The 18,532-nt window shown below is 48.6% G+C and overlaps 2 protein-coding genes across 5 annotated transcripts in view; one reads left to right on the top strand and one right to left on the bottom strand.

The window, feature by feature from the left end:
- The first annotated feature begins 180 nt into the window (after nt 1-180).
- On the top strand, nt 181-11,343 carry GTPBP2 (GTP binding protein 2). 3 transcript variants are annotated; one of them, XM_055571326.1, is made up of 12 exons: nt 181-315; nt 3,635-3,661; nt 4,148-4,332; nt 4,622-4,730; nt 5,187-5,384; nt 5,686-5,860; nt 5,995-6,214; nt 6,633-6,768; nt 6,888-6,946; nt 7,506-7,677; nt 8,111-8,275; nt 8,505-9,778. In XM_055571326.1, the coding sequence occupies exons 1-12, from the start codon at nt 274-276 to the stop codon at nt 8,679-8,681; spliced, it is 1,665 nt and encodes a 554-aa protein (XP_055427301.1). In that variant the 5' UTR covers nt 181-273; the 3' UTR covers nt 8,682-9,778. The 3 variants fall into 3 exon arrangements, with proteins under 3 accessions (XP_055427301.1, XP_055427300.1, XP_055427299.1); XM_055571325.1 differs by lacking the exons at nt 181-315; nt 8,505-9,778 and adding exons at nt 1,600-1,831; nt 10,688-11,343; XM_055571324.1 differs by lacking the exon at nt 181-315 and adding an exon at nt 1,602-1,831.
- A 106-nt stretch (nt 11,344-11,449) lies between these two features.
- POLH (DNA polymerase eta) overlaps nt 11,450-18,532 on the bottom strand; it is a 29,272-nt gene continuing 22,189 nt past the window's right edge. For both annotated transcript variants that reach the window (XM_055571322.1, XM_055571323.1), the window contains 2 exons: nt 15,146-15,315; nt 11,450-13,429 (listed from right to left, as the gene is read on the bottom strand). In XM_055571322.1, coding sequence (XP_055427297.1) covers nt 12,538-13,429; nt 15,146-15,315 — 1,062 coding nt within the window. In that variant the 3' untranslated portion in view covers nt 11,450-12,537. The remainder of the gene's footprint in view (nt 13,430-15,145; nt 15,316-18,532) is intronic.

Here is an 18,532-nt window from a genome sequence, read left to right on the forward strand (position 1 = left end):
CCAATCCTCATCTTTCTTCAGCTGTCTCACTCAGCCCCTAAGTAGCAGTTTCCCTGGTGGGGTTGTGTCCCTGGCTGTCTGCAACATAACCTTCCTTTAGCTGAACAGGATACAGAAGTCACAGCTTGAAGGCCCCATAATTGGTTGGGTCTGCTAAGCCCTTTTGCAGATTTTGGTCCTTCTGCTTTCACCGGTTTGGGGAGTTATGCCATGTGGACAGCATCTACCTGATCAGTAACCTGCCTTCCTCCTTGTGGTCCTGGGGAGAAAGCCATGGACTCCAGCAGGTCTGAACCTCTGCAAGGATCACCAGAGGTAAGCCACTGGTGCTAATTTTCCAAGGAAAACTGAGGTCTGCAGGAAGGGTTTATTTCTAGGCTGCGTTTGAGGATCTCGCTGTTTGTGAAGAGAAGAGAAGTGGACATACAATGGGTGAGTGGTGAGTCACGAGACAGCCACGGGGCTGGGAACTGAACTCTGGCGTCCTGACTCCCAGCTCAGCAACACCAACTGCTTCTCCACTCTGCCTTTCTAGTGTGTTGTACACTGGTTTATGTCACTGATTGTGTTTACTCTTTGCTGACTGCAAGAGCCCTAAAGAGCAAGAGAGATGACAGCTTGGCAAGAAAGTCAAAAGTCAGCAGTCCCCTGGGCCCTTTGCCAAGTTTCTATTCCAGGCAACTTCCCCCGCCCTCGCAGCGGTTGACGTAACCCGAGCCCCAGCCCCGCCCAAGTAGGGGCCAGGCCCCTCCTACACCCCTGGTTGTTTTAAAACCAAACTCGGTTCTCCCGGATTGGTTCTGCTTCAAAATAAAGGGGAGGGGTAATACTCGCTGCGGGCACTCGCTGCAGGGCAGGGCTGGTTTATGGATTCAGGCCTAGTGTCGGGGCTACCGCGGTGTGTCGGGCTGCTAAAACCAGCCCCCAGAGGGTGCCAGCCCGGTAATAAAGCAGTGACTACTGTGTAAAGGTGGCATAATCATCGTAACAATAAAAGCCATAATTAGGCTAACCACCATCCGCCTCCGCCCTGGCATTGGTCCTGACTCACCCAGAAGGCACGCATGCCGTTGAGGGAGAAACTGAGGCATGGGCAGAGCCAGTAGGCTGGAGGGACAAGTCGCCCTGAATTCTTCAGCTCTCCAGGTCCAAAACATCTTGTCTGCGATCGCGTTAAGGGGCCAAATCCAGAAGCGCCTACAAGGCTAGATTCTATGTAAGCTCCCTCGACTCCAGTGACTGCCCCACCTCCAGGCCCCTGGAAAAGACCCGCTCAGCTCTCGGAGACTGGAACCAGACTACAGCTCCCTTAGGCCTTTGCGCGCAAAGCCGCGCTCCTTGCCTACGCCTAGAAGCCACCCGCGGCCCCTTGCGCCGCGATGCCTCCTGGGAGTTGTAGGGCTGCGGCGAGCTCTTTCCAGGGAGCTCCTAGGCTTGAGGACTCTATATCCCATAGTGCTCCGCGGCTGTTTCTGACGCGACCCGGAGTCCAGGGGATGCGGGGGCGTGGCCTCCGTAGGGCCCCACCCCGCTCTCCTCTGGCTGGCCCGACTCGGCCGTGGCAGTAGGCGCGGCGGCGGCGGCGGAGTCCGCGGCAGCGGCGGCGGGGGGGAGGGGCCGGGCGGGGGGCTGGCGGCAGCGGCGGATGGACTCGCGGGTATCGGAGCTGTTCGGCGGCTGCTGCCGGCCCGGAGGGGGCCCGGCCGTGGGCGGAACCCTCAAGGCTAGGGGCACCGGCGGCAGCAGCAGCTGCGGTGGCCCGAAGGGGAAGAAAAAGAACGGAAGGAACAGAGGGAGCAAAGCAAACAACCCCCCGTACCTGCCCCCCGAGGTGAGCACCTGAGAAGTGGCGGGGTCAGAGATAACCACTCCTTCCGGTCCCGGGACTCCAGGAAGGCGGGACAGAGAGAAGTAGTACCCCCTTCCGGTGTCATAGACCCCCGAGAAGAGGAGAACCGTTTTTTCCGGTCCAAGGACCCCAGGGAGGAGGGACAGAAAGACTGGGCCTCCATTCCTGTGTTAGGACCCTGGGGAGGAAGAGTTGGGAGGGCGGCGGGAATCTCCCCATTCTGATCTAAGTAACTCCAGGTGAAGTGGGGAAAGGCGTTCCCATCCGCATCCCTTGGGAAGAGCAGAGTAGAATGCCCAAGCCCTTTTCCTGTGCAACTGAAGGAAAGGAGACTGCATCCCGGGAAGTAAGGAGTTAGAGTTTTCTAAACTTGTTCCAGGGAGGAGAGGAGTACCGGGAAAAGAGCAATATGTTCCCTCCCTCTCCACACACACAAACACAAGCAGAGAACACTCAGGCTAAGTCCTCCCGCCCTTTGCCTGTCCTACGAGGAAGTGTGGACAGCCTCCATCTTCCTGCTCCAGCTGTTCCCTAAGGCAGACAATAATTGCTACTTTGTCCCTCTATAGAAAAGGAGGACACAGGAGAAGAGCCTCATCCAGTGGTTGTCAAACTTGAGCACGTTAGAGAATCACCTGCTGCACCCCTAGAATTTCTGATTCAGTAGGTCAAAGGTGTCCCTGATAATCTGCATTTCCTACAAGTTCCCAGGTGATGCGAATGCTGCTGGTCCTGGGACCACACTTTGAGAAACTTTAGCCTAGACCATCATCCTTGTATCAGTGTTCTGAAGCCACTCATTCTAATTTTTCATCTCCAGCAAAATGATAAAAAGGAAAGTCTCTGTTGATGGGGAAAGGTCTCCTTTACACTCCCATGCGATTATGGGTGAAGACCTATAAGAGCCTGAGAGTCAAAGAGCCTTGAAGGGATGGAATGATGACAGGAAGGGGAGAAGGAAAATGAAATGGCCAGGGAGGAGGAGTGCAGAAATACAGGACTGGCAGGACAGGCAAATCTCATATCCTTTTGCACCTGAGAGGGGAAGGCTCGGGCAATAGGATACTTCTGTGTTGGGTCATCTGATATAGGAAAGGGGAGGGGGTGGCATGATGGACTCAAGATTTCACCTCAGCTGGGGCGCGAGGGCTAGGGGGCAGAAGGGGAAAGGCCACAGTGGTCTGCTTTGTGGTGTCTGCCTCCTTCATTATCTTTTCTGAGTTTCTTCATCTCAACTGCAACTTTGGAGACTTGACTCTTCCTTCACCTGGTTCCTCTCTCACTGGGTTTGTAGTGACCAGTGCTGAGCTCACCCTCTGGCACTGCTCCAAAACCTCTTGCAACCTCTTACTCTTGGTGTCATCAGCTGAGGGTGGGCAGGAAGGAAATGGTGTCTCAGACCAGTGGCAAAGAACGGCCTCCACAGCCTGGACATGGAGAAGACACAGACGTGGGGACAGAAATTTGAGGCCCTAGAAGGAAGGAAAGAGGGTGATGTTGCATCTAAGAAGAGCATGCTGCCAGTGAACCAAAAAAGAGGGACTCAGGGTTCCGTTCCTGGCTTAGATGGATGACTGACTGTTCTTGGAGGCCTTTCCTTCAGAGAGGTCATCCTGGAACTGAGTACAGGGCTGGTCTGCCATGACCTTTGACAGACACCTGCCTAAACAAGTGCAGCTCATGCTTCCTGCTCTCTTAAGGTAGCTGCCTGAATCCCAGTGGGAATCGGGGAAGTAAGGGTTAGGTCTGGACAGTGTGTGGTAACAGCTCCCTGTTTCTTTTCAGGCTGAAGATGGAAACATCGAATATAAAGTGAGTCTTAGGCTGGGGAGGGGCAGGTTATCCTTGGTGTGGGATGATTTTCTATGGTCCTTCTAACTTTATGCTCTCTACTGCTGCAGTCCATGGGTCGCTAAGAGTCAGACACAATTGAGGGACTTCACTTTCACTTTTCACTTTCATGCATTGGAGAAGGAAATGGCAACCCACTCCAGTGTTCTTGCCTGGAGAATCCCAGGGACGGGGGAGCCTGGTGGGCTGCTGTCTATGGGGTCACACAGAGTCGGACACGACTGAAAAGCGACTTAGCAGCAGCAGTCATTTAAAGATGTGGTTCAGAGTAAGGGCTCTGTACCTCATTCTGTTGGAAGAGGACACGCTGTCCGAGGAGGTCAGGGATGAGGGTGGTTAAGAGGGAAGGGAAGGCCCTGGTCCTTGCAGCAGGACAGATGGGGAACCTGTGGGGTCAGGAGGAACATGTCTGACTTTTTCTTCTCATGATACTTCACCTGCCCTAAGCTGAAGCTGGTGAATCCATCCCAGTATCGTTTTGAGCACCTGGTGACCCAGATGAAGTGGCGGCTCCAGGAGGGCCGTGGTGAGGCCGTCTACCAGATTGGGGTAGAGGACAATGGGCTGCTGGTGGGGCTGGCTGAGGAGGAGATGCGGGCTTCCCTCAAGACCCTGCACCGGATGGCAGAGAAGTATGCTTCCCTTTGGTCCTCCTTTCCCTAAATCCCCAAGACCTGCCTTCTCTGGACAAAGGGCTGAAGTGGGGAGGGTTAGTTTTCTGGGGTCCTCTTCCCTGGATCCAGGCTTTTTGCCCCTTGACTTAAGGTTCATTTGTGTCAGGGGAGCTGTGGATGCATAGATTGGAGGCGGGTAGGAAGTGGAGTAAGGTGTTGGGGGCTCTGGGGGAAGTATGAGAAGGCCATGGGTCCAGGGGGATGGGGAGCACAGGTGAGATGTGGCAGTGTGGCCTTGCTGTGACAGAGTCGGGGCAGACATCACTGTTCTCCGGGAGCGAGAAGTGGACTACGATAGCGACACACCCCGGAAGATCACCGAGGTGCTAGTACGAAAGGTTCCTGACAACCAACAGGTGGGTCCCCACCCCTTCCTGCTTCTCACACCCCTGCTCCCTGGAAAGGTCCTATGGTGGCAGACTCTTCCCTGGCCTGGGACTCTGAGATTTGGTCCCCAGAGACTGCCTATGCCTTTTTTTTCTGGTTGGACTGGGTCTTTGTTGGTGTGCACCGGCTTTCTCTAATTGGTGAGCGGGGGCTACTCTCCGTTGTGGTGCATGGGCTTCTCATCCTGGTGGCTTCTCTTGTTGCGGAGCACCGGCTCTAGGTGCGCAGGCTACAGTGTTTGGCTCCTGGGCTTTGTTGCTCCCCTGCACATGCAGTCTTTCTGGACCAGGGATCAACCATGTCTCCTGCATTGGCAGGCAGATTCTTATCCACCACACCGCCAGGGAAGTCCCTGCCGCTGCTTTTGACCTTTCAGTGAACAGAGTTGAGGGGTTGGAACCTGACCTCTGACAATTCATCTGCAGTTCCTGGACCTCCGTGTGGCTGTCCTGGGGAATGTGGACTCAGGGAAGTCAACTCTGCTTGGAGTCCTGACCCAGGGAGAGCTGGACAATGGGCGGGGCCGGGCTCGGCTCAACCTTTTCCGCCACCTGCATGAGATTCAGTCCGGCCGGACCTCCAGCATCAGCTTCGAGATCCTGGGCTTTAACAGCAAGGGAGAGGTGCATGCAATCACCGGGACCCAGTGGGACCAGACTCTGAGGATGGGATGGTAGTGGTGAAGGACAGAGTGTGAGGGCAGAGTGTGGAGACGTTGTGGAGTAGTGTAGATGAAGGAAGGCCTGAGGACACTGAACCCGCTGTGACCTCCTTAGAAAACAAACAGGGAATCAACTGAACTAAATCCTCAGTGGGGCTCAGGGTTAAGAAGCAGGGTTACCCAGGGACTGGTTTAGGCCCTGGCAGCTCTTGAAGGGTTGGGAGGCTGGCTGGGGGCACTGAGAGCCCGGGGCTCTGGGCCAGGTGGTGAATTACAGCGACTCACGGACGGCAGAAGAGATCTGTGAGAGCAGCTCCAAGATGATCACCTTCATCGACCTGGCAGGCCACCACAAGTACCTGCACACCACCATCTTCGGCCTCACCTCCTACTGCCCCGACTGCGCCCTGCTCCTCGTCAGTGCAAACACTGGGATCGGTAAGAGGCGTCGGTGCAGGGGCGGGGCTCACTCTTCTCCCTGCGCCCCTCCACATCTGGGAGCCAGACCACCTCTCCTCTCGCTCTCTCCCCCTTCCCGAATCCTGACTCTCCTGCCCGCCTTCTCTGAGCAGCTGGCACCACACGGGAACACCTGGGGCTGGCACTGGCCCTGAAAGTGCCCTTCTTCATCGTGGTCAGCAAGGTGGACCTGTGTGCCAAGACCACCGTGGAGAGGACAGTACGCCAGCTAGAGCGGGTCCTCAAGCAGCCTGGCTGCCACAAGGTTCCCATGCTGGTCACCTCCGAGGACGATGCCGTTACTGCTGCACAGCAGTTTGCCCAGTCCCCCAAGTAAGGCTTTCCCACTCCAGAATCCTCAGGGAAGGCCACCACAGGGCCCCGGAGCATGGGGTACCCCTCCCCTTCCCTACAGACCAGACCAGTTCCAGCTCAGTTCTGTGGTTTTTCAGGTTGGGATTGTGGGAGGGAGTCTTTGCTGAAGGCTGGATCCTTCCCCCAACCAGCTTTGCTGACCCCTGGAAGCCTAGAGGCAAAGTGCTGTGCCAGACGTTTGCCATCTCCCTGGGCTCTGGGATGGGTCTCACGTGCCAAACTCAGAGAGAGAGGCCCCAGGCTCCTGAGATGGTTACCAGATAGGAGGGCAGCCCCTGTCCACTCTGAGAGAGGCTTGCCTTTCCATGTAGGGGCTCCAGCCACTGCCTCCTATTGGAACTTTCCTCATCTGCCCATTCCCTGCCTCCCTCTACAGCATCACCCCTATCTTCACACTGTCCAGCGTGTCTGGAGAAAGCCTGGACCTGCTCAAAGTCTTTCTGAATATTTTGCCTCCACTCACCAATAGCAAAGAGCAGGAGGAGCTCATGCAGCAGCTGACAGAGTTCCAGGTAATTGGCCATCTGGACAGGCAGTCAGCCAGGGAACTAGGAGGGACTAATCCCGAGCCCAGAGTCTGTTTTGAGGTTTTGGAGCTGCCAGCCCTTGATAGAATCTTCTTTGGCTTCAGGTGGATGAAATCTACACGGTACCAGAAGTGGGCACAGTTGTTGGAGGAACGCTTTCCAGGTGAATTGCCTTTCTTGTTATCTACCCCACTCAGCCCTCACACACCCAAGGACCTGAAAACATCATAGCTCACAGGCCACCCTGGTGCTGAACAGATGTGCTTGTTTGTAGATGAGGCTTTTGCCATCAGAGGAGATGGAGAAAGCCCATAAATTGGCTTATAAGGGAAGAAACTTGCCACTTCTTAGGACCCTTCAGGCCTCTGTAGGGGGAAGTCTGGGTCTTGACCCCACGAAGACACCTAGAGTGCATTCAGCTGACTTCATTGCCACCAGGGAAACAAGGTCCCCTGAAACTCTGCCCAAGGGCATGATTGCTCTTTCAGGAATCAGGTGGTCAGTGTTAAGCCAGGAGGTCCCTGTCTGCCAGGCTCTGCTGGTGTGAGCCTTCAGTCTGGACTGGGGCAAGGCAGTCATCTCCTTAGCTTTGAGTCACAATTTGGGGTCTTTCTCCCCCACGTCTTTCTCCCCCACCTGAGGGACTCAGAAGGGAATGACCTAGTAGAGAAGTACGTGGGGGGCTTAGGCTGACGCTGTGCCTCCTGCCCTCTGGGCTGCAGTGGGATTTGCCGTGAGGGGGACCAGCTGGTGGTGGGCCCCACGGATGACGGCTGCTTCCTGGAGCTCAGAGTTTGCAGCATCCAACGCAACCGCTCTGCCTGTCGTGTGCTGCGAGCTGGTCAGGCCGCTACGCTGGCCCTCGGGGACTTTGACAGAGCTCTCCTTCGCAAGGTGAGGTGGAAGGGTGGGTTGGAGAGAAAACACAAAGAAAAGTGCCTGGGAGGCTGGCTGCTTAAAGGAGAAGCATCAAAGGTGCTTCAGGGGAACTCAGAGGGAACATGGTCTCTAACCCAAGAAGGCTGTCCGGGTATGGACAGACACTGTCTGGGTATGGAGAAGGCTTAGGATACTCACTAAATGTGAATCATTGTGTCACAACCCTAGTGTCTAGGACTCTGAAAATACCAAGCATTAGAAGGGTTAGAGGACACAGGTGGGTAAGGGAGGGCTCCTTAAAGAGAAGGGTTTTCAGTAGGGTTTTCAGTCTTCTGAGGTCTTTGTGTTTGAAGTCCTAGAGGAAGCTGTAAAGAGTGTGAGGGCGGCCAGGGAGGAGACACTAATGTGAGGTCTGCCCTTCCTGAGTGTGAGGGCTCTGCCTCCCCAGGGCATGGTGATGGTGAGCCCAGAGATGAATCCCACCATCTGCTCAGTGTTCGAGGCAGAGATAGTCCTGCTGTTCCATGCCACCACCTTCCGGCGAGGCTTCCAGGTGACAGTTCATGTGGGCAACGTACGCCAGACAGCAGTGGTGGAGAAGATCCATGCCAAGGTGAGGGGACCCAGCCATGCCCCCGTTTTCCCAGGGAACAGTCAGAATTCTCCTGCGTCCAGAAAGGAGGGAAGCGTGTCCCCAGACTCAGAGACCTCCCTTATCCCTCCAAGGGGACAAAGCCCCACTCGGGGTGGGTAGATGCCTGCTCAACCCTCGAGGGTGGAGGGCCAAGACTAGTCGAGACAAGAGGCATGGTCCAGGGCCAGTGACCGTGTATCTGCTGCAGGACAAGCTGCGGACAGGGGAGAAGGCAGTGGTACGTTTCCGCTTCCTGAAACACCCAGAGTACCTGAAGGTGGGCGCCAAGCTGCTGTTCCGGGAGGGTGTCACCAAGGGCATCGGCCATGTCACCGATGTGCAAGCCATTGCAGCAGGAGAGGCCCAGGCCAACATGGGCTTCTGAACTCCAAGCGGGCACAGCTCTTCTGCTGTCCCTACAATACAAAAGGTGACTTCCGGCCATGCTGCCCCCCACGCTGGCGGCTCTGTGTGTTAGTAGGCTAGAGAGAGGGGGCTGTCCACTGCCTGCTCCCTGCCACCTTTTCTGGAGACATGCCAATCTAGGTATGACCAGGGAGGGGCAGTCAGTCGTGAGGGAGAAGACAGGAGAATTCAGGGCAGTGCTCAGCAGCCTAGTGTTCACCTGGTTGGCTCACCAAGCCTGGCAACCCTGCGGCCTGTCTACCAGAGGGAGCTGACCACCGCCACACCGGCCCCACTGTCAGGACTGGGCATGATCCACTGGTGTGGTCCCTGCACGTCAGGAATTGTCACAACTGCTGGGGGTGGTCCTCGAAAGCTCTCCTTTTTCTATACCTCTTCTCAAGGCCATGTAAGTTGCCCACCTCTACTTGACTGTGGACAAAAGACCTCTGCTCCGGGCCATCCGGTGGCCCAGGGTCTGAAGAAAAGGCACAGGGACAGTGAAGGCAGAGCTCCCACCCTGTGCCAAGACACAAGGCCAGCTCCTCGGCTTTCTCCCCCTTCCCTTCTTCACTCAAGGGCCACGTCCCCGGTTTCTCCTCTCAAAGGCCCCACAGGTGCTATTTGTTGTGCTGGCCCAGGTGTGGGGCCGCCAAGCTAAGACTTGGCCAACCGAAGGCCAGCTGCATGTCAGTAAGTCTTGTCCTGCCTCCGCAGTGATCTGTTGATTTTAACGCTGGATCAACCAGGATGTTTTACTTTCCCTGACCACAGCTCCCCGTCCCACACCCTCACCTCCCCTCTGGCCCCGTGTAAGTCCTCTCTTGTTTTAGTTGTTTGCAGTGAGCATCCCTTTCCCTCTGTTGCAGGGAACCTGGAGGAAAGGGAAAGATGTTGCCATATTTCCTACTCCTTAGGGCATGGATTCCCTCCTTTCCCTTTGTTAGTGTCCTGGGTTCCCATGGACTCAGGGATTTGGTTGAGGTTTCTCTGCATATATAAATATATATATATACATACATACATATATTTAAATACACATATATATATTGTACAGAATAAAAATGTTTTATTGAACACACCGTGCTTATGTTTAAGCCCCAGGCTCATCTTCCAGAGCTGAATTCCTCTCGAGGATCAGAGAAAAGCAAAACCCTTATGCTGCTAAGCCCTGATGGGGGAAAGAACCCATATGGCCTCTTGTACACCGTGCGTCCTTTCCTCTCCCCGACTTGCGGTCAGTGTTCCAGTGCTGTGACTTAGTATTCTGGCTTGGTTTGCATAGTTCTTTGAGCAGAATAGAAAGTGAAATTGTCACCTTTCCAGCTAAAACAGGTACCCACCCTGTACTTGAGGGGTTGGCCACTTGCTCATGGTCACAGGGTTACATAAGGAGGCTGATGACTGCCCCGTCAGAGATTTGGAGATAAGCATGCCAGCTATGTAGTGATGGGTAGAACTTAAGAGACATGGCAATCTGATCCTTACTCTTTTCCTAGCAATGCAAAGTGTAGTGAGGTTCATATTATAGTCTAAACTGACTTTTTGGAGCTGAAGGCTACCCACTGAAACCTGTCTTCTTCCTGTTTGTGTTCAGAGTACCTGACTACCACATTCTATGGGAGGAGAAATATGGCTCAAGGTTAAAGTCCAGTGCAAAAAACAGGGACTACATTTGCAGTACTGATCCTTGCAAAAGAAATTTAATAATAAATGTGGCCTATGGTCCCAGGGGTATTCTGCCTTCAGAGGATTAAAGCGAGCCTCCCTACCATTCAGGCTTCGCTGCCCTTTTTGGCCACACCTCATGGCATGAAGCATTTGTTCCCTGACACCAGGGATCAAGTCTGCACCCCCTGCAGGGGAAGCACAGTCCCTTGGCTGCTTTTTAAATATCGCTGGTTTAACTGGCTACTAAGAAGCCTGTGGTTGAAGAACTTCCTACTGGTGTTGGGAACTAAAAACCCTTTACTTCCTTCTGTACAGCTGCTCATAAACTGCTATGAGGGAAGGCTGCAGTCAGCATGAAGGTACTACAGGTCTTGCCCAACACTGGCCCTTGCACATCTGTCTGCATCCCCAAGAAACCAAGGTGTGCTTCCGGTGTGGCCTTGTTGGTTCTTCACTAGTGCTCCCTCTCCCCTCCCCCCAGGACCGCTCCTGGCCTCTAGAAGGCCACTGGAACCAAAGTTTCTACCACAGTGCTTTTCTGTATGACTTCTTCCTGTCTACTGAAGTGTTAACAATTTGTTCAACTTGATCTGTACAGCACCCAAAGGAGATTTCTTTTCAAACTTCTCCCTAGATTAAGAAAGGAAGTTTTAGAAAATGATACTGAGACATCTCCACAAACTAGTGAGGCACTCTGCATTGATACAGCACTGAGAAGGATGAAAAAGTGTGTAGTAGTCTGTACATTTTTAGTGTTAGTTCCCCTAACCCTAAAATTTTCACTCTATATTCATCCACTGAATATCAAGGACCTATTGTGTGCAAAGCACTGTGAAGAATTCTTTTTCTTTTTTTCTTCCCATTTTAAATATTTATTTGGTTGCACTGGGTCTTCATTGCTGCCTGTGGGATCTTTAGTTGCAGCATGTGGGATCTAGTTCCCTGACCAGGGATTGAACCCTGGGCCCCCTGCATTGGGAGCACGGCAGTCTTAGCCACTGGACCACCAGGGAAGTCTCTGTGAAGAAGTCTTGCCTTTAAGAAATCTACAGATCTGGTAAGGAAGAGCCATGTACATGGTAAGTACTGTCTTTTATTAGATACTTAACACAAAAGTGGAAAGTATTTTTGGAGGAAGAACTAATTTGCTAGACACAGTGGTTTTCAAATGTTCCCCCTTCAAACTATAGGTCCCCAATTTATAAATAAGCTAAAATAAGCCTAAAAGTACTGGTTTGAGTACATGTACCTTATGCCCCCATCACTCAGTTCACCTTTGGTTGGCTTCTCTGTGTAATCAACATGTCCCACATCAGAAAAGCCACAGCTGACAGCCACACACATAGGCAGAGTAAGTATACAGTAATATAAACAGACAAGTGCAAAAAGCTACAATAATTCATTTAAAACCCTAGGCTAAATAAATATTCACACTTCGATAGGAAAGAGCTAAACAGGGGGCAGTGACCCTGAAGGCCCAAGCACTTCCCTTTTAAATGTGTATTTAGGGTCTAAGGAAATGACATTGCCCAGAGGACAGTTATTATTTTCTAGATCAAATTCATTTCTCAAGTTCATTAATACACAGATTCAGCAGGGGTGGGGATGAGGCTGGAGAACATATTCCCTTGTGTTGCTGCTGATCCTCAAAATCGCACTGGGAGTAACAAGGTCCTGGACAAGGTAACTTGGTTGAGGACATATTCTAAGAGGCAAAGCCAGGTTTGGAACCAGATCTCTTAGGCTCCAAGGCTCAGGCATTCTAAACTGACACTGCTTCCCTGCTGCTGCTGCGTTGCTTCAGTCATGTCCGACTCGGTGAAACCCCATAGATGGCAGCCCATCAGGCTCCCCCGTCCCTGGGATTCTCCAGGCAGGTACACTGGAGTGGGTTGCCATTTCCTTCTCCAATGCATGAAAGTGAAAAGTGAAAGACTAACAATTAAAAAAACAGATATGATCTGAAAAATGAGTTTTTACATCCTTATCACCAATAGGATTTGAATCCATGCCTACAAAGAGATGGGAGCCTTAACTCAAGATCTGGATTATTTTTCTTATTAAAAATTTCATGAAGTTATAAGTCTCCTTGAGAAGTGAACTTATTCCCACCTCCCAGGTTCCAGATAAAATATTACCACCCTGCAGCAAGCCTGAGGGCAGCACTAGTGTGTTAATGGCTTAAAAAATGATTCCAGTGTCTGCATGCCCTCAGGCCTGGGCCGTTTATTATTTGAGGCCAGAGGGCTCTTGGGATTTCTTTTGCTTTGAGGAGAACTGGCAGGAACAACCTGCGGGTTTGAGGAGTGGGGCTGCAAAAAGGAGTTCTGTAACTCCAATGCAAAGTGATAGTCTGAGTGTTCTGGCATGTCCCACACAGGTACCAGAGAGCCACACTTCTCGCAGGGCACTTGGTCCTCAGCAGCCAGAAAACTGGAGGTCATAGTTGCCTTCCGAGCCACCTCCAGAGCAGATGTGGAAGTTAAAGAAGCAAGGCTGCTGAGGCTGTTCTGGGCCAAATCCATCTCTGTGGGAGTTGTTTTGGGGGATCCTAGCTTCAACATCTTTTCACAGTCAGGGGCACAATCTGGATTCTCTGTTGGAAAATAGTTTGGTAACTCTTTAGGACTGGACTGTGGCTTCTGTGAAGGGAAGAAAACTGAAGGATTAGTGAGCTGCTTCTGCTTTAGAAGCAGACTTTTCTGCTTAAAGAAGGGCTCGGTTCCCATAGTATGACTGCTTTGAAAAGGTAATGAGGGCTTGGATGATGGGCTCATGGGGGCCTGTGTAGTGGCAGTAGGAGAAGAAAGTGAAGCTTCTTTGACTTTCTGCTTTTCTGCAGCTTTCTGGAAGAAGGATTCCAGAGTAGTAGTTGCTTTCTTAGGGGTTGTTACCGCTGGGCCACTTCCCTGGGTCTTGGCTTCTGAACTGGTGATTGGCACTTTTGGCAGAGAACTTGGGTCACTGCTCAAGAAGGTGGTGATGTCTGGGCCAGGTGAAGGGGTAGAGGAACAGAATTTGGTAGCACAGAGGAAAAGCATTATAAGGGGAGGGGACCTGTATAGAAAGTGAAAGAATAGATTAGCCGCAGGTCACACATTAAGTTTCTAAATGACTGGGACTCTGGTTCTGCCACAAAAGGAAATTATCACTATCTCAAACTTTGAGGTATATTGGGTTAATACAGATTCAGCAGACCTGGGATGGGTGGAGAATCTGCCATTCTAACAAGTTCTCAGGTGATGCTCAGGACCACACCCTGAGAACCACTGGCTTTGGTGAACACCCAGCAAGCAGGATGTGTAAGTTGGCTCCCCTGACAAGTGGGTTTACTGTTTTCATGATACTGCTGCACAGCTGTTGAAATTCATGGGTGAGGCAAGACACTATCTAGAGCTACAAAAAAGTTTAAAAATATTTAGACTGGAAAGACTTGAAAAAAAATGCTCTATGCAGTTTTTAAACAGAACCTGAACTCTTGATTTTCAACTCTGGAATTTATCTAGAAAATGAAATTTCACAACTGCTTTTGATTACCTAGCCTAGTCTCAGAAATACTAGAAATTTCTAGAAATACTTCAAGACATTTCTGTCATAAAGTTCTCATTATATCTCATTACCCAAATAAATTTTCACATAAGTTGAATTTCAGAAGATGAAAATGTGCTTTTATATACAGATTTAGTCCCTCGATGAGGTAAAGGGTAAATGCTATTTTAAGATTATTATGACAGTATCTCACTATTCTCTTTCATGCTTTGAGACAGTCTTATAAGATACTATTATGCTTCCCTGCCAATATAATATTTTATACTCTTGGTGAAATTTGTTATAATCTGTCAGTTGATAAGGCTTAATGTGAACATAGTATCACAATTTTCATTTGGTTCAGTAAAATCACTCAATATTTGAAAATAAATACAGTCTTCATTCTTTACTTAGAATAATTTACTTCTTGTTAGTCTTTGTAAATAACAAGTATACCAAGAAGTAAGTATTCTTTAAGTAAGTCAGTCTTCTAAGTATTACAAAGACTCTAACTTTAGAGAGTAATATATTCAGATAAGCAATAATTTAAGATGGCTAACTAAACTTTTCTTTTTATAATCTCTAATGTAGATCTATATTAAACAACCAGTTTATCTTTCTCACATATTATTAATATATTTACCTTGTGAATCTGGAATACTTTTACAATTTAAGAGGCTATGTTAAATAGGATTCCAATACTGAAAAAATCATTACTATCTGAACAGTAAATGAACATACTTCCATATAGAGCTGATTCTTTTTAATGGCCAGCTGAAGTGAAATTTATTATTATGACATTTGGTATTACACCAGTGGTGCTTGTAACTGAGTTGGGATGAGATAGAGATTATTGGTGAATACAGCTCATTGTCATTATCAAGAAGGATGATTTTAAAATACAATAATCAGACAGTTAAGAGGGAAGTTCTCTGAGACTTGTTCTGCATTTCCAAGTAGAACTGGTCATTCCCTGACTATAACAAATTAGTATCAGAAAGGGTAGTATTGGTTCAGTCTGCCTCTCAAACCTATCCCTGGGCACTGGAAGGCACCAAATGTAGACAAAGAGGCTGAACCATGTTTCTGGTATTTCTTCTGTGTTCTTTCCCTTAATGCATGACCACCCCTCTCTGTAACAGGTCCTGCTACAAAGAACCTACCCTAACTGGAAAGCTTATATACTAATTTTAAATAAAGACAGGGTATGAGTCTCAAACGAAGATGAGCTAGAAGTAAACTCACCATCCAGTCTGGGTTCCTGAAGTGTTACAGTTCCTGATGGTAGCAAATGCATCATGGCTCATCTTGTGAGCATCATAGTGGGTGAGCGCACAACAGCGTCGCAAGCTGCTCAGACGCCTGTCTCCTTGTATGCGCATGCTCACTACCAGCTGAGTGGCCACCCTGTCGTTCTGTGGGTGTAAGAGGATTGAAACAGAACTAAAGTTACCTTGAGCAGCTGGATTCTAATACTGAACTGTGTGAGAGAAAAGAATCAGGGTGGCATAATGGTTTGGAAATAGGGTTTAATTTTTAAAATATTTGTGCTGTTTCTGAGTATAAGTAACTGGAGAAGACATAATTTGGGTGATGGAGTATTAGAATATCTAGGATATTTGACAGAATAAATGAAAATGGTTTCTCCTAAATGTTCTTTTGTGGTATCCATGCAGGAAGATTATACAAAGGTCTATAGTACTATATTCTGTGACTGAAGGAAGAGTTCATGTAAGTCGTTGAAAGGGGGTCAGGATTGAGTAGTGGATTTCTTCTTAACCTCTCTGATGCTCTCATGCTCAAGAAGAGAAGTTTCTACTATCACCTCCTTACAGCCCATCTATAGAAGATACACAGGTAGTGAGCTTGCCTCTAGAAAGCAAGATCACTGACTCACTTTTCAGTGAAATCTAAGTATATGAATCCTGTTGATGCAAAGCAAACTAAGAAAGTAAGGCCAAGAGGCAATAAGGTGACAAGTATACACAGGGACCCCTCAAAATCAAAAGATTCCAGTGAGAAGAAATATACTTAAGACAAATAAACCAAAAGTAGCAACTAATTTTTAGGTAAAAATACATTTTGTATTTTTGTGCATTTTGTAAAGACAGCTTATTCAGGTTTGTATGTATCTGGAGAGAATACAAATTCGCAACTACAGAGAAGTCCTTGTTGACTAAAACCAGTTAACTATAACTGTATCGGGCACTATCGAGAGATAAAGGAGAGAACAAAATAAAGTCCAGGCTCTGGAGGATCATATCTTGTAGTAGGAGCTACATATAATAAATAAGTAGGCTTGTAATCGAAACGACTACAAAGTGAAGCCGAGTAAGGCAGAGAGTGATGGAGGCTGCTGATATGATAGAGGAACTGGGGAGGAAGTGAAGGTGAAATTTCCTTGGTGTGTTAAATAAACAGGGAAGAGGCCAGCAGAGTGGAGGCTGTTAATGGAGCACGTGGGGGAAATGACAGGACATGAGGTCAGACTATCAGAGGATAGAGAGATGAGCACGGAGCGACACCTAGTGGGCAACTTCAAATAAGCCCATAGCACAACCTCTTTGTTACCTACTGAAGAACAAAGACCGAATTGCCAACCTTTGTTAGATCACAGAAAAAGCAAGGGAATTCCAGAAAAAACATCTACTTCTGCTTCACTGACTACGCTAAAGCTTAGACTGTGTAGATCACAACAAACTGTAGAAAATTCTTCCAGAGATGGGAATACCAGACCACCTTACCTGCCTCCTGTGAAATCTGTATGCAGGTCAAGAAACAACAGTTAAAACCAGACATGGAACAATGGACTGGTTCAAAATTGGGAAAGGAGTACATCAAGGCTGTATATTGTCACCCTTCTTCTATGCAAAGTACATCATGCGAAATGCCAGGCTGGATGAAGCACAAGCTGGAATCAAGATTGCCGGGAGAAATATCAACAACATATGCAGATGATACCACTCTAATGGCAGAAAGTGAAGAGGAACTAAAGAGCCTCTTGATGAGGGTGAAAGAGGAGAGTGCAAAAAGTTGGCTTAAAACTCAACATTCAAAAAACTAAAATCATGGCATCCGGTCCCATCACTTCATGGCAAATAGATGAGTAAAAAGTAGAAGCAGTGATAGATTTTATTTTCTTGGGCTCCAAAATCACTGCAGATGGTGACTGCTGCCATGAAATTCAAAGATGCTTGCTTCCTGGAAGGAAAGCTATGACCAACCTAGACAGCATATTAAAAAGCAGAGACCTGACTTTGCTAACAAAAGATCTGTACAGTCAAGGCTATGGTTTTTCCAGTAGTCTTGTAGAGATGTGAGAGTTGGACCATAAAGAAGGCTAAGCACTGAAGAATTGATACTTTTGAATTGTGGTGCTGGAGAAGACTCTTGAGAGTTCCTTGGACAGCAAGGAGATCAAAACAGTCAATCCTAAAGGAAATCAATCCTGAATATTCATTGGAAGTACTGATGCTAAAGTTGAAGCTCCAATACTTTGGCCACCTGATGCAAAGAGCTGACTCATTGGAAAAGACCCTGATGCTGGGAAAGCTTGAAGGCAAAAGCAGAGGAGGGTGGCAGAGGATGAGATGGTTAAGATAGCATCACTGACTCAATGGAGATGAATTTGAGCAAACTCGGGGAGGTAGTGGAGGACAGAGGAGCCTGGCATGCTACTGTCCATGTGTTGCAAAGTTGGACATGACTTAGTGACTAAACCAAAACAACAAAAGAACAAGCATTTACCACCAATTCCACTAAAAAGGGGCAGACAGTTAATTACAGATGATTCCTGACAGTATACAGTTGATGTTTCAACAGGAGAGGACACATCAAGCAATACCATCAGGAAAATGAAAAGAAAATCCACAGAATGGGAGAAAATACTTATATATTTGACAAGGGATTTGTATCCAGAACACATAAAAAAGTTTTAAAACTCAATATAAAGAGACAACTCATTTCAAAAATGGCAAAGGATCTCAACGGGTATTTCTCCAAATAAAATCAGAAAATAGTCAATACGCACCTGAAAACCACTTTATACCTAGCGACTAAACAATAAAGATATAGAGAAATTACAGGCCTCTTACATTGCTTGGAGTATAAAATAGTGCAGCAACAGCCTCATGTGCTAACAGAGTTACCATGTGACTCAGTATTCTACTCTTAGGTATATATACGAGGGAAGGGAAAACATGTCTACAGAGAAATCTGTACATGAATGTTCACAGCAACATTACTTATAATAGCCAAAAAGTGGAAACAACTCAAATATCCATTCACTGATGAACTGATAAATAAAATGTGGTATATCCATTCAGTAGAATATTATTGTCATAAAAAGGAATAAAGGACTGATAGATGCTACAATATGAATAAACCTTGGAAACATGTTAAAGATTTCAAGCCAGTCACAAATGGCCACATATAAGATTATTGCACAGATAGGAAATGTCCAGAATAGTAAATCTATACAGACAGAAAGCAAACTAGAATTGCCTAGGGCTTGCAGAATAACTATTAGTACCCTTTAATACAGGATTAGTACCCACTAATACAGGTACAGGATTTCTTTTTGGGTTATGGAAATGTCCTTAAATTGATTATGGAATAGTTGAACTCTGAAAT

This window comes from Bubalus kerabau, chromosome 3 (assembly GCF_029407905.1).
Source record: "Bubalus kerabau isolate K-KA32 ecotype Philippines breed swamp buffalo chromosome 3, PCC_UOA_SB_1v2, whole genome shotgun sequence".
In the NCBI taxonomy this organism is placed as follows: Eukaryota; Metazoa; Chordata; class Mammalia; order Artiodactyla; family Bovidae; genus Bubalus; species Bubalus kerabau.

Excerpts from the sequence above, each read along its gene's own strand:
- GTPBP2 (XM_055571324.1), top strand. The coding sequence starts at position 1,646 with ATGGACTCGCGGGTATCGGAGCTGTTCGGCGGCTGCTGCCGGCCCGGA. Across the intron at positions 5,385-5,685 it reads GCTTTAACAGCAAGGGAGAG|GTGGTGAATTACAGCGACTC; the intron begins GTGCATGCAATC and ends GCTCTGGGCCAG. Across the intron at positions 6,215-6,632 it reads CAGTTTGCCCAGTCCCCCAA|CATCACCCCTATCTTCACAC; the intron begins GTAAGGCTTTCC and ends CTCCCTCTACAG.